The 15,374-nt window shown below is 40.9% G+C and overlaps 1 protein-coding gene across 1 annotated transcript in view; it reads right to left on the bottom strand.

Annotated features, from left to right (window-relative positions):
* Positions 1 to 15,374, bottom strand: part of LOC109927133 (NF-kappa-B inhibitor delta-like) — a 126,383-nt gene that overhangs the window by 56,935 nt on the left and 54,074 nt on the right. Inside the window, exon 2 of the mRNA XM_020527050.2 lies at positions 13,062 to 13,183. Within this exon, the coding sequence (XP_020382639.2) occupies positions 13,062 to 13,183 (122 nt within the window). The remainder of the gene's footprint in view (positions 1 to 13,061; positions 13,184 to 15,374) is intronic.

Raw genomic sequence — 15,374 nt, 5'->3', positions numbered from 1 at the left:
CTGTAGGCTTCCTTACATTACTCCCTCATTCTTCTAAACTCCATTGACTACAGACCCCAGTATGCTCAACCGCTCCTCATAATGACGCCCTTCATCCCCGGGATCATTCTCATAAGCCTCCTCTGGACACTCTCCAAGGCCGGCATGTCCTTCCTTAGATACAGGGCCAAAAACTGTTTATAATATTCCAAATGTAGTCTGACCAGAACCTTATAATGCCTCAACAGTACATCTCTGCTCTTGTATTCTAGCCCTCTTGAAATGAATGCTAAAATTGCATTTTCCCTCCTAACTGCCAACTGAACCTGCATGCTTACCTTAAGAGAATCCTGAACAAGGGCTCCTAAGTCTCTTTGCGATTCAGATTTCCAAAGCTTTTTCCTGATTAGAAAATAGTCCATACTTCTATTCTTCTTACCAAAGCCTCACACTTTGCCATGTTGTATTCTTTGCCCATTCTCCTAGCTGTCCAAGTCCTTCTGCAGCCTCCCTGCTTCCTCAACACTACCTGTCCCTCCACCTATCTTTGAGTCATCTGCAAACTTAGCAACAACGCCGTTAATTCCTTCATCCAGATTGTTATGCATTATGTGAATAGTAGCAATCCCAGCATGGACTCCTTGCAGATCTCCTCCAGCTGCCATTGTGAAAAGACTCCTTTATCCCTACTCTTTGCCTTCTACCAGTCAGCCAATATTCTATCTATGCCAGTACCTTGACCCTAACACCATTGGATCTTACCTTATTTAGCAGCCTCCTATGTGGCACCTTGTCAATGCCCTTCAGGCCTGCCTTTTTATTCACTCGTGGAACATAGGTGTCACTGACTGACCAGCATTTATAGCCCATCCCTAGTGGCCCTTCAGAAGGTGGTGGTGAGCTGCCTTTTTGAACTGCTGCAGTCCATGAGCTGTAGGTAGACTCACCATGCCCTTAGGGAGGGAATTTCTCTTCTCTCTAGACTATTCAGCATCATGTTTAAATTCAAATCTGCCTTAAAAAATAATAAACTAAAACAAGGGGATTAAGTTTGATGGCAGCAAAACCTATGACTGATTGGCACACTCTAAGCCTTATTTCTTTCATAAAACCAAAATACTGTACTAATCTGGAAATCTGAAACAAAAAACAGATAATTCAAGATATCCAGCAATGACTGTGGAGAGAGAAAAACAGAGTTGAAGCTTAAGGTCTGTAACTTTATCAGTTGTGGAAAAACTCATTGACAATGAGTTGGCATGAAAATGGGGTGGCTAGGTGGTTAGCACTGCTGCCTTACTGTGTCATGAACCCCAGTTTGATTCTACCCTCAGGTGACTGTTGGAGTTTGCACCTTTTCCCCGAATCTGCATGGATTTCCTCCCACTGTCCAAAGATGTGTAGGTTAGGTGGAACGGCCATGCTAAATTGCCCGTTGTGTCCATGGATGTGCAGGTTAGGTGGATTATCCATGAGGAATGTAAGGTGATGGGGATAGTGTGGAATACTCTTCAGAGGATCAGAGTGGACTGGATGGGCTGAATGGCTTGCTTCCAAACTGCAGTGATTTTATGGTCAATGATTCAAAACTTATTGCATTCCCAATTCTTATCTAAGGTCACAGGGTGGAAGCATTAACTGTTTCTCCACAGACACAGTAGTTCCTATGTTTTTCTGTTTTATTTCACAATACCTTCTGGTCTTTACATTACATGAAAGTAGTAATCCAGAACCCCAGGCTAATGGTCTCGGAACATGAGTTTGAATCCCACCATGGCAGGGGGTGAGATTTGAATTCAGTAAAAATCAGGATTCTGGCAACAACATAATCATTGTCGATTGTTGTAAAAAAGAAACATCAGATTCACTAATGGCCTTTTGAGAAGGAAATCCATCATCCTCAGCTGGTGTGGCCCATGTGACTAGACTCACAAAAATGTGATTTAATTTTTAACTGCCCTCTCAGCAAGAAATACTGGTGTAGCTGGCAATGCACACATGCAATGACCAAACTTAAAACAAAACATTTCAGATAGTTTACTGTTTACATCTCTTTCTTTGCACAGGAGACGTTTTAGCAAAACATTTACTTAGTTTTCAGATAAATGTTCTGCTAAAGGAGAAACTGTAGGCTTGACAATGACAGGACATGCAAGAGGTGTGACCTCCTCTTGATCCTGCACTCATATCGTGCACAATCTAATATTGATGATTATAAATCTAATGTGATGAATACCGCAGTTTTGTCAATAGAGTTCATTATAATGGAATGTGTAGCTCACTACTTTGCTAAAGGGCTCCAAGACTTACTTCTGCAAGTAGATTTGCATTTCTTTTGAAGACTTTTGCCCTCAAAGATGTTCATTTCTTTAGTTCAGTAGACTAAAAATGACTGACTTACTTGTGTCCTCAGATTGAAAGGATGACCCTTTAGAACTGAGATAAGGAGGAATTTCTCCAGCCAGAGAGTGGTAAATCTGTGGAACTCATTACCACAGAAGGCTGTGGAAGCCAAGTTGTTGAGTGTATTTGAGACATAGAAATATTCTTGATTAATAACGCGATCAAAGATTATGGGGAGAAGGCGGGAGAATGACTTTGAGAAACATATCAGCCATGATCGAATGGCAAAGCAGACAGTTGCTCAATAGCAACTGTGTGCACTATTTACAAGATGCATTGCAGAAATTTGCCAAAGATCTTTAGACAGCACCGTCCAAATCTATAACTATTTTCAAACTGGAAGGACAAAGGCAGCAGGTACATGGGAATGCCACCATCTGCAAGTTCCTTTCCAAACCATCCACCAGCCTGACTTTAAAATATATCGTTGTTCCTTCAGTGTTGCTGGGTCAAAATCCCAAAATTCCCTCCCAAAGAGGATTGTGGCTCTATCTACAGCATATAGATTGCAACAGTTCAAGGAGGCAGCTCACCATCACCTTCTCAAGGGCAACTAGGGACAGGAATAAATGCTGGCCTAGCCAGTGATACCCAGCTCCCATGGGTGAATAAAAATAGAACTCCACATCTTGTTCTCACCTTCACCATGTACCACTCTCCCTCTGCTGCCTGAAATACTTTTCTTTGCACCTTCTTTGCAAATCCTTCTAAAGCCATGCCCAGCTCCGCTGCTGCAGTTTCCTATAATACTACATCCTTGCTGTACATTACAGTCATCTGTCCAACCACCTACAATCTCCCTCACTGACCACTGCTCCCAACCGTCCCCATATTCAGTGCAAAGCCTGCCCACCATCTACAAAGCACAAGTCAGGAGTGTGATAGAATACTCCCTACTTGCCTAGATGACTGCAGCTCAAACAAACAAGAAGCTTGACACCATCCAGGACAAAGAAGCCCACTTGATCGGCACGGCATCCATAAACATCCACTCCCTCCACCACTGATGTGCAGCAGCAGCAGTGTTTACTATCTACAAGATGAACTGCAGAAATTTACCAGTCCTCCTTAAACAGCATCTTCCAAACACACATCACTAACATCTAGAAGGACAACTGCAGCAGATACCTGGGAAGATCACCACCTGCAGGTTCCCTCCAAGCGAGTCACCATTCTGATTTGGAAATATATCACCATTCCTTCAGTGTCACTGGGTCAAAATCCTGGAACTCCCTCTCTAATGGCGTTGTGGATCTATCACTACTTCTTCTGGAATACTGTGTCCAGTTCTGGTTGCCCAGTTATAGGAAGGATATTATCAAGCTGGAGAGGATTCAGAAGAGATTTACCAGGATGTTGCCGGAAATGGAAGATTTGAGTTATAAGGAAAGGCCAGATAGGCTGGGACTTTTTTCACTGGAGCGTAGGATGTTGAGAGGTGACCTAATAGAAGTTTATAAAATAATGAGAGGTACAGATAGAGTTGATGTATAGATTACAAGGTGTAGAGCTGGATGAACACAGCAGGCCAGACAGCATCAGAGGAGCAGGAAAGCTGACGTTTCGGGTCTGGACCCTTCTTCAGAAAAAGTTGATGGTAGTTGTCGTTTGCCTAACATAGGGAATCTCAAGACGAGGAAGCACATTTTTAAAAGGTGAGAGGGGTGAGATTTAAGAAAGCCATAAGTGGCAAATTTTTTACACAGAGGGTGGTTTGCATGTGGAATGAACTTCCTGAGGAAGTGGTGGACGTGGGTACAATTGCAATGTTTAGGAGACTTTTGGATAGATACAGGAATAGGAAAGGTTTGGCGGGATTCGGGCCAGGAGCCAGCAGGTGGGACTGTTTTAGTTTGGGATTGTGTTCAGCATAGACTGGTTAGACCGAAGGTTCTGTTTCCTTGCTGTATGATTCTATAAATGGACTGCAGCAGTTCAAGAAGGCCACTCACCACTACCTTCTCAAGGGCAAGTAGGGATGGGCAATAAATGCTAGACCAGTCAGGGGCAGCAACATCCTGAGAGTGAATAAGAAACAAATCTGGTGGCCCGTCTGCCTTTCGCTGTATCTGCAGGGGTATGGGAAAATCTAGTCACTGATTTGGTCAAGAATCAAAGAGAAGAGATGGAGAGGCTTAGAAAACAATTTCCAGACCTAAGTTTCAATACATCAGAAAGCACTAAATTAAATTAAAAAGATTTTAAAAATTCAATACCTTGGCCTATTTTAGTTTTTGCATGAATACATGTAAAGTAGAAAACAATTTTTTGTTTGGACAGTGTCAACATAGATTTCTGAAAAGAATATCATATTTGACAAATGTGACAGAGATTTTTGAGGAGGACATTGCAGGTTTGCAGAGGGGAAGCTACTGGATGCGTTGTATTTGGATTTTGAAAATGTTTTCGACAAAGTCCCCCACACGAGATTAGTAAGCAAAATTAAAGTTCATTGGATCGGGGTAATAGCCTATCATGGACTGGGGATCGTTTAATAGGCAGAAATCAGAATAAATAGGTCTTCCTCAGGTTAGCAGGCTGTGACCGGTGATCTACCATAAGGATCAACGCTTAGATCTTGGCTGTCGAGAACCTATATCAATGATTTGGATGTGGGAGCCAATTGTAATATTTCTAGGTTTGCAGATGATAGTGGTGGGAATGAGTTGTGACAAGAATACAAAGAGGTGTCGAGAGGATTTAGACAGGGTGATTGAGTTGGTAAGAATGTGGTAGATGGAAAATAATGTGGAATATAAAGTATGAAATTTTTCACTTTCGTCAGAGGAATGGCGGTGCAGAGAGGTCACAGATTAAAATGTTTTGAAGTCCAAACTGACCCAGGTGTCCTTGTTCATGGTCACAGAAAGCCAGAATGTAGGTGCAGCAAGTAGTTTGCAAGGCAATGGGTATGCTAGCCTTTATCACAAAACGGTTTTGAGTATTGAAGCAAAGAAGTCTTGCTGGTAAGATTGCACCTGGAGCATTGTGTGCATTTCTGTTCTCCTTACCTAAGGAAGGATATACTTGTCACAGTGACAGTGAAGCAGAGGTTCACCAGACTGATTCTGGTGAGGAGACTAGGCTCATGTTTTCAGGCATTTAGAAATACAGGAGGTGATCTTATTGTGCTCAGGCAAGGTCATTGAATACTTTTAAGACCGAGTTAGATTCTTGACTAACAAGGGAGTGTCAGTGAATTAGGGGTTTGGAAGGGAAGTGGAATTGAGGCTACAATCGGATCAGCTTATTGATCAATGGGGCTGCCTTATGGAGATGATTAGCCTACTCCTACTCCTAATCTGAATATAGGTATGTCCATTAAGCATTTCTTGTGCTATAAAGAATATTTAGCATTATTTCTCAAATGTCCTTACACATGGTCAAATGGTGACAAAGTTTGTTCAATTTTGATAAAATTAGATTGGGAGATAACTTATAAAGTTATAACAATGTACTTTAGAAAGGCTCAAGACTCAAATATTTTGCAGTGAATAGAATTGTTTATACTGTAGACTTAGATACAACTTGATAGAGGTTTTGTCAAGCAATGGTAAAGCTAGGAATATTGGAACAGGAATAAGGAATTCAGCCTCTTGAGCTGGTTCCACCATTGAATGAGATCATGGGTGATCTGTGGCCTAACTCCACGTTGCTGCCTTTGGCTGATATCTCATCATACCTTTGCTTAACAAAAATCTATCCATCTCAGATTTAAAGTTAACAATTGATCCACCTTCCACTGCTGTTTGTGGAAGAGAGTTCCAAACAACTAACCCTTCGTGTGTAGGCTGGAACCCATTGATAGACTATTCCAATTTGACAAACTTGGGGGTCCGATGACATGGATCTTTCGTTAAGTACAAATAGACTGCATCTTGGGCAATTTTCCTTTCGAATGCATTCATCTCTGCATAATGGGGATACGTTACCTTCAAGATGGAGTAGAACCTGTTGCTGACTCGGACAGAGATCACATCATAGAAAGATGATAAGGATCAACAGAGAACAAACACATGTCACAAGTGATTTCTTCTCGAGAGGCATGGAAGATGAATTTTCCCCGATTGTTTTTCTCTCCTATATTGGCTCTAGACTTTTCTTAGATTTTTGCCTGTATCTGGAGAAAGGGTATGAGGTAGGCAAACTACGTTGTTAGAGGGAAATGAATAGTAATGCTGCACCAGGTATCGTCAGTGTGGGGCAGACTTAATGGACTAGCTTGGTCCTTTCCCACTCATTATGTCAGATGAAGCAGCACTTTTATTGTTGCTTAGAGCTTTCTGCTGTGGATTTTGCAGTCAGCCCAGATATTCACTGTTTCCCTTTAATTGCTGCTGCACTCTACAGTTGTTGCTCCCCTTCACAATTTTGTTTCCCATCATGGAACGTAGAATATTAAACTGAACAGCACAGGAACAGGCCCTTCAGCCCACCATGTCTGTGCCAACCATGATGCCATTCTAAACTAATTCCATCTGCCTGCACGTTGTCTGTATCGGCCTATTCCTTGCCTGTTTATGAGTCTATCCAAATGCCTCTTAAACGTTGATATCGTACTCTGCTTCTACATCTTTTCTGCTAGCTCCAGATCCTTCCTATAGTGTGGCAACTAGAATGTACATAATACTCCAAATATGGCATAACTAAAATCTTATACAGCTGCAACTTGACAACTTTTATATTCAATATCCCGACTGGTGAAGGCAAGCATGCCATATGCCTTCCTCACCACCTGAATCACTTGTGTTGCCACTTTCAGGGAGCTACAGTTTTGCACCGCAAGATCCCTCTGTACATCAACTCTCCTAAAGGTGTTACCATTTACAGTGTACTTTTCATCACTAAAGAATAACATAAATTAGCCAGGAGGAAGCTCTTTCACAATTGTGACCATGTATGACTTATGGCACCGAGTCCGTGGTTCAGAATAGGACCAAGGGACCATTTGGGGTGGCACAGTGGCTCAGCGGTTGGCACTGCTGCCTCACAGAGGCAGAGGTCTAGGTTTTATTCTGGCCTCGGGCGACTGTCTGTGTGGAGTTTGCACATTCTCTCTGTCTGTGTGGGTTTTCTCCGGGTGCTCTGGTTTCCTCCTAAAGTCCAAAGATGTGCAGGCTAGGTGGATTGGCCAGGCTAAATTACCCATAATGTCCAGGGATAGGTGGGTTAGCCATGGGAAATGCAGGGTTATTGGGATAGGATAGGGGTTTGGGTGTGATGCTCTTCGGAGGGTCAGTATGGACTCGATGGGTTAAATGGCCTGCTTCCACTGTAGGGATTCTATGATCTGTTCTATGATCTATGAAGGCTGATGGAGTAATAAGATGTATTGACTAGGCTTGACTTCTCTCATGCGTAGAATATTAAGGGGTAAACTGATTATGGTTCTTAACAGACTAAAAGAGAGATGTAGGAAAATTTTTGTTTTCGGTACAGTCCTGAACAAAACACAACCTTAAAATTGGAGCTCAGACTTAGATGGTAATGTCGAGAAGCAGTTCTTACCACATTGGACTGTGGAAAGCTACAAAACTGTCTACAAAGTAGCAATTAGGACTAGAGATCAACTGAGAATTTAAAGTTGAGATTGATAGATTTTCATTAGATAAGATTATTAAGGAACAATGACAAAGAACAAGGGCAGACGGAGAAAAGATACAAATCAGCCACAATCTAATTGAAAGGCAAGGTGTGCTTGAGGGGTTTGATGGCTAAGCTCTGTTCCTATCTAGTTGTAAAATCTCTGGGGCGTAGAATTTACTTGCTTTCGCAAAAGCAAAACTACTGGTTTGTGCCATGTGACACCACAACTATGACTATATTGCAGAAAGCACAGACCATAAAATGCACCTTTCTGAATGCTCCTCTATTATAATGAAGATGGAATAAATAAATGATTCTACTCCAGAGCATTTACAATATCTGTAGATAGTGACATTTACTAAGCCATCATAACCACATTGCCTGCACGCAGCACCAATTTGAGACTTTCCAGTGTCACAGACTGGATGCATTATGTAACCTAGAAAACCAGAACTTAGGTTCAACTTAATTAAGTTACAATGTGGGTGTTTACAATCAACTTCAATGTCACATTTAATCTTAATGCTGCTTGGCCTGCTGTGTTTATCCAGCTCCACACCTTGTTATCTCTTTCTGAATGTGTCTGTTTAGTTCTGTTTCCATTTTTCATTGATAATTTGTTTGCATTCTTGGAAAAAGTAATGACTCGGTTACTAAAAATAAATGCACCTAATAGGTTGGTTGGCAATTTATTAAAATTAAAGTGACATTGAAGTTGATTGTAAACACCCACATTGTAACTTAATTAAGTTGAACCTAAGTTCTGGTTTTCTAGGTTACATAATGCATCCAGTCTGTGACACTGGAAAGTCTCGAAATGGTGCTGCGAACAGGCAATGTGGTTATGATAGCTTAGTAAATGTCACTATCTACAGATATTGTAAATACACTGGAGTAGAATAATTTACTTATTCCATTTTCATTACAAAAGACCTCAACTGCCACACAAAAATGAAATCAATCCTTAAACTAAAAGAAGCATCTTTATCTTTATCAATATTTGGTATTTCACTCTAGCATAAAAGTGGTGTTTTCCATTTTCTCTTCTAATTAGAAAAAAGTAGGTTAACTTTGTAGCTAGCATAAACAGGATGGTGCTGATTGGCCTCCTGCTTTGAATTGAACTGTCTTTGTATGAGAACTGGCCATAAACGCTGGCTAAAGCTGCTTTGCGACCAGAAAGCCTGGTATTTAAAAGTCTTCATAGACCATTCCCTTGCCCATTGAGAATTTGCAAATGGAACTCAACGTTGGAAACCTTTATTCCCTTTTTCGATGGGAAATATTTCAGGAGAGCATGAAGCTCCATCTAGTGGCCTTGCTGAAAATAGTAAATTCAGCTGTTGTGTTTGAAAAATAAGTGAAAATGTAATTTTATACAGTCTTTGAGAAATGAAACAGCATTTAAACAAATACCTAAATTACTATGTTAACTTTTCGAGTTCAGCGACCCTTCTTCAGAACTGAAGACAGCTCAGTGGGTTTGAAATGTGAACTCTGTTTTCTCTTCATACCCACGGAATTTCTCCAGAAATTTCTGACTTTGTGCTTTCAGATCTCCAGAATCTGTGTTCTTTGTTTTATTATGTTCCAAAATTACAGTGTTTGCCAGGCATTACTGAACTCTGAAACTTGTGGTCAGACTAAGTGATACCAGTTCTGTGAGCTTACACAGACAGAGTTTGAAGGTGGTGGGGTTCAAATCCTACTGTGGAGACTGGAGCAGAAATATCTAGGCTGACACTGCAGTGCAGTACTGAGAGAGCACTGCACTGTCAAGAATGCCATTTTTCAGCTGAGACGTTCGAGTGGGATCCCATTTACATCCTCAGGTGGATGTAAAATTTCCGCCAGAACTACTTTGAGGAAGAACAGGGGAGGACCCCTCTGGTGTTCTTGTCAATTTTTACTGCTCAATCACTATTAATAAAGCAGATGATTTGGCAATTATCACACCCCTGTTCCTGTGACATTGCTGTGTGTTTATCCTTTTTCTTATTTTCTACGTTATAACAATGACAATTATTGTGCATCATTGATTTCAGGTTGTGGGTATTAATTGAAGATTTCTGGTGCTCGAATGTAAAGGAGTCAACTGAAAAAGGCATTGGAGATGCATAAATTGTAAAGCGTATCTCCATAAATATAAGCCTGCATGTGTATGAAGAGTTAGTTCTGGTGTTTGATCCCTCAATGACTGGCTACCTGAGTTCTCACAGTGATTACACTTCCAAGGGCATTGGTTAGCTAAGTTGGCTGGATGGTTGGTTTGCAATGCAGATGACAGGTTCAATTCCCGCCCTGGCTGAGATCACCTTGCCCCTTGCCTGAGCATTGTGATCCTCAGTTTAGACTCACAATGAATAGCTGCTCTCTAAAGAGGGAGTGGGACGATGGTGACTTCACTTTTATACTTCTGAAGTGTTTGATTGGCTGTAAGGTGCTTTGAGGCATTATGAGATTGTGAGAAGTGTTTTACAATTGCGATTTTTTTCCCCTCTATGCTTGTATGTCGGGTACTGCAAGTTTCAAACAGATCTGGGTACTCAGCGAGTAAGGTTTACGTTCCATTAGCTGCACATCAATTTGGTTTAGTTTATGTGCACGAGTGTACTGACCCCAGGAACAGGGAGTATACTGTCGGATGGAAATAAGGTTGGCCTGGTTATATTCACTTTGTATCAATGACAGCAGACACATAAATGAGTGCAGGAAAGGAAAAACAATTCTCCCAGTAGGGATCTCTTATGGTGCAGTGGTAGTTTTCCTAATTCTGAGCCAGGAGGCCTGGGTTCAAGTTCTGTGTGCTTCAGAGATGTGTGACAACATCTATAAATATGTTGATAATAAAAGCATTAACAATTCTCCCAGTTCCTAACAACTGGCACTCCCACTGGCTTGCTACCAGTTTTGTGCTTTGTTATCTGTCTTGCCATAAACAATCTGTCATCAGATTACTAGGTTACCAGCAAAAAATTCCAATGCTCCAATTTTTTTTTTGTTAGGCTTGTCCAGATGCCCAGCAAAGATACTTATAGTTCAAAGAAAAGGGAACTAAAATGTCCGCCACAAAACCCATGTACAAAATACAGATTGCGATGTTTAAAAACATTGGACAGCTTCACTATTTTCACAAATCTTGTGGTTGTCACCTCTGGATAGATGTATTCCTGGTGGTCCTGATTTGATCTCTTACGTCCCAGGGCCTTATCTTCCATGGTCTCACGAATAGCTATTTAACACTGTCCAGCAACCTTCCCACGGTAATTGTAAAGTGAACAGACTTCATCTGATTTCTGATTCTTAACTGTTAATCCAACAACCCCTTTTCCCATCTCCATTGTTTTTATAAGTAAAAGTGTTCAGAGAAATATTACAAGACATTATTTTTTTAATGCCCCTATGGTTTTCTCCTGGGGTGTCTAGGAGGTTAATTTGTAATCCTGGAAGATTGCGAACCCCTACCTATGTATGTGACCAAACTGTGCGTCTCAGATATTGTGCAGGAGTACAAATGTGATTTTTGATATTCATTGTGCTGTCAATGGAGGTGATCCTTTTCGTAATCTGAGAAATTGAAAGGAAATGGTTCCTCAAGAGCAGGTGACACCAGGCTGGATTCAACACAGTCAACACAGTAGGATCTGATGTTTTGAGACCTAAGTCAAATATATTACAAAAATCCAGTTGGAATCCTGAAGTCTTTTTCCAGATAGAAATCATATGCAGAACAAACCTCTAATGATTAAAGATTTGAACTGCTGATCGGTGGTTACATATGACTTGATAATGTAACTGGTCTGACAGGTAAAATATGAGAATATTCAAAATGCCTCAGGAAAGAGTAAAACACATCAAAGCACCTACCCTAGGACTAAATTGATATTGCCAAAAACAACAAAAACATTTGTTTCCAAATTGTCAAATTAGCTTTTAAACTTTTGGCTCCTTCAGAGATTTTTGAGCAGCCTTTGTTCTCATCTGACAACCTTGCAATTTGAAAAAAAAAGACATATAGAAGATAAATACATCTTATAAAGGTATTGCGCATCACAACAATGTCAACATTGCAACATTGTGACACTTAAATTGGATGTAAAGTGCAAATGGGACATCCTGAGTTTGTGAAAGGCTCTGTCTTCCTCTTTTTCTTTATATTTTATGAGGCTAGTGTACAGATGACTTCCTGTTAGTTTTGCGACCCTTCAGGATAACAGATTAATCCGTGGCTCTGACTGGCATTTCCCAGAGGAATGAACCAGTGAATGACTGTCATGTATTTTGTTGAGTTGGCACAGCCATAGTGTGTATACACGTTTTCTTTCTCTCTCTCTCTCTCTCTCTCTCTCTACCAAGAGCAAGAGTCTGTGTATTGATGCATGTTGATTCCACTATGTGGAGGTCTGACCAATCAGGGTTAACCTGTCTGATTTAAATTGTTTTAAAATTTAGCAATTAACTGTTAATAATCATTAATTATTCGATTCTCCATGTCAACAACTCTACCAATGAGGGTCCACATGTCAACCAATCAGCACGCTCCTTGGCAGCAAATGGAGTGACTTTGGATAAGGGGGCAAACAATAACTCAGAGTCGTAGAGCTGTAGAGCATGGAAACAGACCCTTTGGTCCAATTCATCCATGTCAACCTGATATCTGAAATAAATCTCATCAGCATTTGGTCCATATCCCTCTAAACCCTTTCTATTCGTATACCCATCCAGATACCTTTTAAGTGTTATAATTGTACCAGCCTCCACCACTTCCCCTGGCAGCTCATTCCATACACGCGCCACCCTCTGCCTGAAAAAGTTGTCCCTTAGGTCCCTTTTAAATCTTTCCCCTCTCACCTTAAACCTATGCCCGGGGGTAAAGACATTATCTATTTACCCTATCTATGCCCCTCATGATTTTATAAACCTCCATAAAATCACCCCTCATCTTCCGATACTCCAGGGAAAATAACCCCAGCCTATTCAGCCTCTCTCTGTAGCTCAAACCCTCCAACCCTGGCAAATGCTGAACAGTGTTGATTAATAGACATTTAAAACGTCAACTTTGAATGCAGTCTGCAAAACTCCTAAATACTTACTGTGCTGTTTGTGGTTGTGTTAGTGTTCTCAATGTTTTTGCGTTTCCTTTTAAGGAGTTCCTTCACAGGATCTTTCACACGAACACCTAAATAAGGTCGCTGCTGTGATTGGTCAGAGGAGGCTGGAAAAACAGAAGAAATAAACCTCGAGTGAAAAATGATCAAATATAATACTGATAACCCCATCCAATATCTGAAGATTTGCAACACATCTGTGGATGACCAAAAATCACAAAGAATTAAACTTTTAGCAACTAGTATGAAAGTTGGAATAAGTTGAGCACAAAAAAAAGTGCAGCCAGCTGCGCAATGCACCTGTGCTCTCTCTCAATGTTCCTCGACTATGAAGTAATTAATAAACTATTTATTATGCAGCATATTTTGACCTCAATGCTGCATCAAACTTCTGTTTGAGGATGGCTGCAGTCTTCCAGTAAAACCCAACACAGGCTGGAGGAACAGTTCATCAATTTCCACTTAGGCATTTTACAATCTTCAGGACTCAACCCTGAGTTCTGGGACTTGATTTATCAATTCATGGGCAGAAACCTGACACCTGGATAATTTCCAAGTCCATGTGGCACTATGTTTAAATTTTAATGCTCTATTTGGGCTGGAAGAACAGCAGCTTCACTGTGTATAACAATGAACAAATGGACAAATGAAGGGTAATGTGCATAGCCCAGTGCTAGATGCTCCAGGTCCTGAAGTTTTCATTTTACAAATAAAAATTTGAACTTCTGAACTGAATGCAACTGCTGTGCATATATGTGCATCAAACTGTTCACATTTATCGATTGAAAATTACGTGCTTGCTCTGACTAACCCACTGTCAAGTTCATCAAGGAAATTAACAAGCAAATCAAGGCTGTTAACTAGAGGCGAGAGGGTTGTCCCAACTTACTCACTATTCTGTCTCCAGTACACACCCCTACCTTAAAAAATTGGAGCATGTTTCAAGATCAAGAGGCATCTCCTGGGAGTGCAATCTTCAATCTGTGCACCCCACTCCCAACCCGATTGCTTCAAAAATCTTCCCTCTGGTTTCTACAGGAATATACCGAGGACTGGTTTTGCTCAACACTCGTGCGTCTCTTTGAAGTTGAAAGCTTGCAGACACAATCTCATTTGTTGTGGCAGGATTAATCTCCTGGTGTCCTCTAGTGCTGAGTGCTGAGGCTAATGGATGCTTGGAGGCAGATGGATGTCCATACCACTAAGGGTTCAACATGAATTTAGGTCCACTCAGTGGCAGAAATTTTACAACCCAACAATTATCCAGAGGGCTATACAGGCGCTTTCAAATGAGATACCGTTGGATCTTTCTCAAAGATCCTGGCCTTTATTTGAGCCATTTGACTGGAGTCACACTGGAATTATGTTACGGAAAAACACAAAGTAGATATGAGCAACATGCCTTTTCTTATTTTTTGTAAATAGCCACTCTATGTTTTGCTACTGAAGTTATATATTCTGCATTAATAGACTTTTGCACAATAACAACATTACATTGTGCACCATCTAGACCTCTTTAACTCTTTTGTTGCTCACTTAAGTCCACCAAGTGCCACACTTCAGCCACACATGTTCCCCTTCACTGTGAGTTCTAGCACATTGCTGCATTAACTGACAATTAGATTCAATAGAGTGTGTTAAGACAGGTTCAGACTATAACTGAGCAGCTTGGTTGGTTTTCCTCCTGCTTTTAACCTAGAAAATCCTGAGCTTTTTTGGTTGCGAGTTAGGTTTTGCCCATTTTCCAACTCTGCAGCTCAGGTATGAAACTTATCAGTGAGATCAAAAGGTTTGATTCCTAACTGTTTTTCTAAGACTGAATTAGATATCGAGGGGGCTGTTCACTCACTCTTGAGCATGGTTGATCCACATTAAACAGTGTTTTTTTAACATATTAAAATTTAATCTATATGAATAAGGAACCCACTCTAGGATTTGTTGACTATGAAAGGAAGCCTCATGGACGTCAAAAGCAAGAGGTTGGGCTCTTAGGCAATGTGGTGGCATTCCTGCTTCTGAAATAGGAAGATCAAGTATCACCTGTCCTAGATGTGTGCTTGGATGTTGATTATAATATCTTGGATTGGCACATAGAAGCGCCAATAACTCTTTTATTGCCAATGTTTCTGTTCTTGTAACATCACACAACTCTTCTGACTAAAGTAGGGGCCATTGAAACCGTGTACACTGAGTGTTAGAGAGATAGTAGGAACTGCAGATGCTGGAGAATCTGAGATAACAAGGTGTAGAGCTGGATGAACACAGCAGGCCAAGCAGCATCAGAGGAGCAGGAAGGCT

The sequence above is a fragment of the Rhincodon typus genome, chromosome 32 (genome assembly GCF_021869965.1).
Source record: "Rhincodon typus isolate 14 chromosome 32, sRhiTyp1.1, whole genome shotgun sequence".
Taxonomy (NCBI): Eukaryota; Metazoa; Chordata; class Chondrichthyes; order Orectolobiformes; family Rhincodontidae; genus Rhincodon; species Rhincodon typus.
Note: the sequence above shows the minus strand (reverse complement) of the source record. Positions and strands in the feature narration are given on the sequence as shown.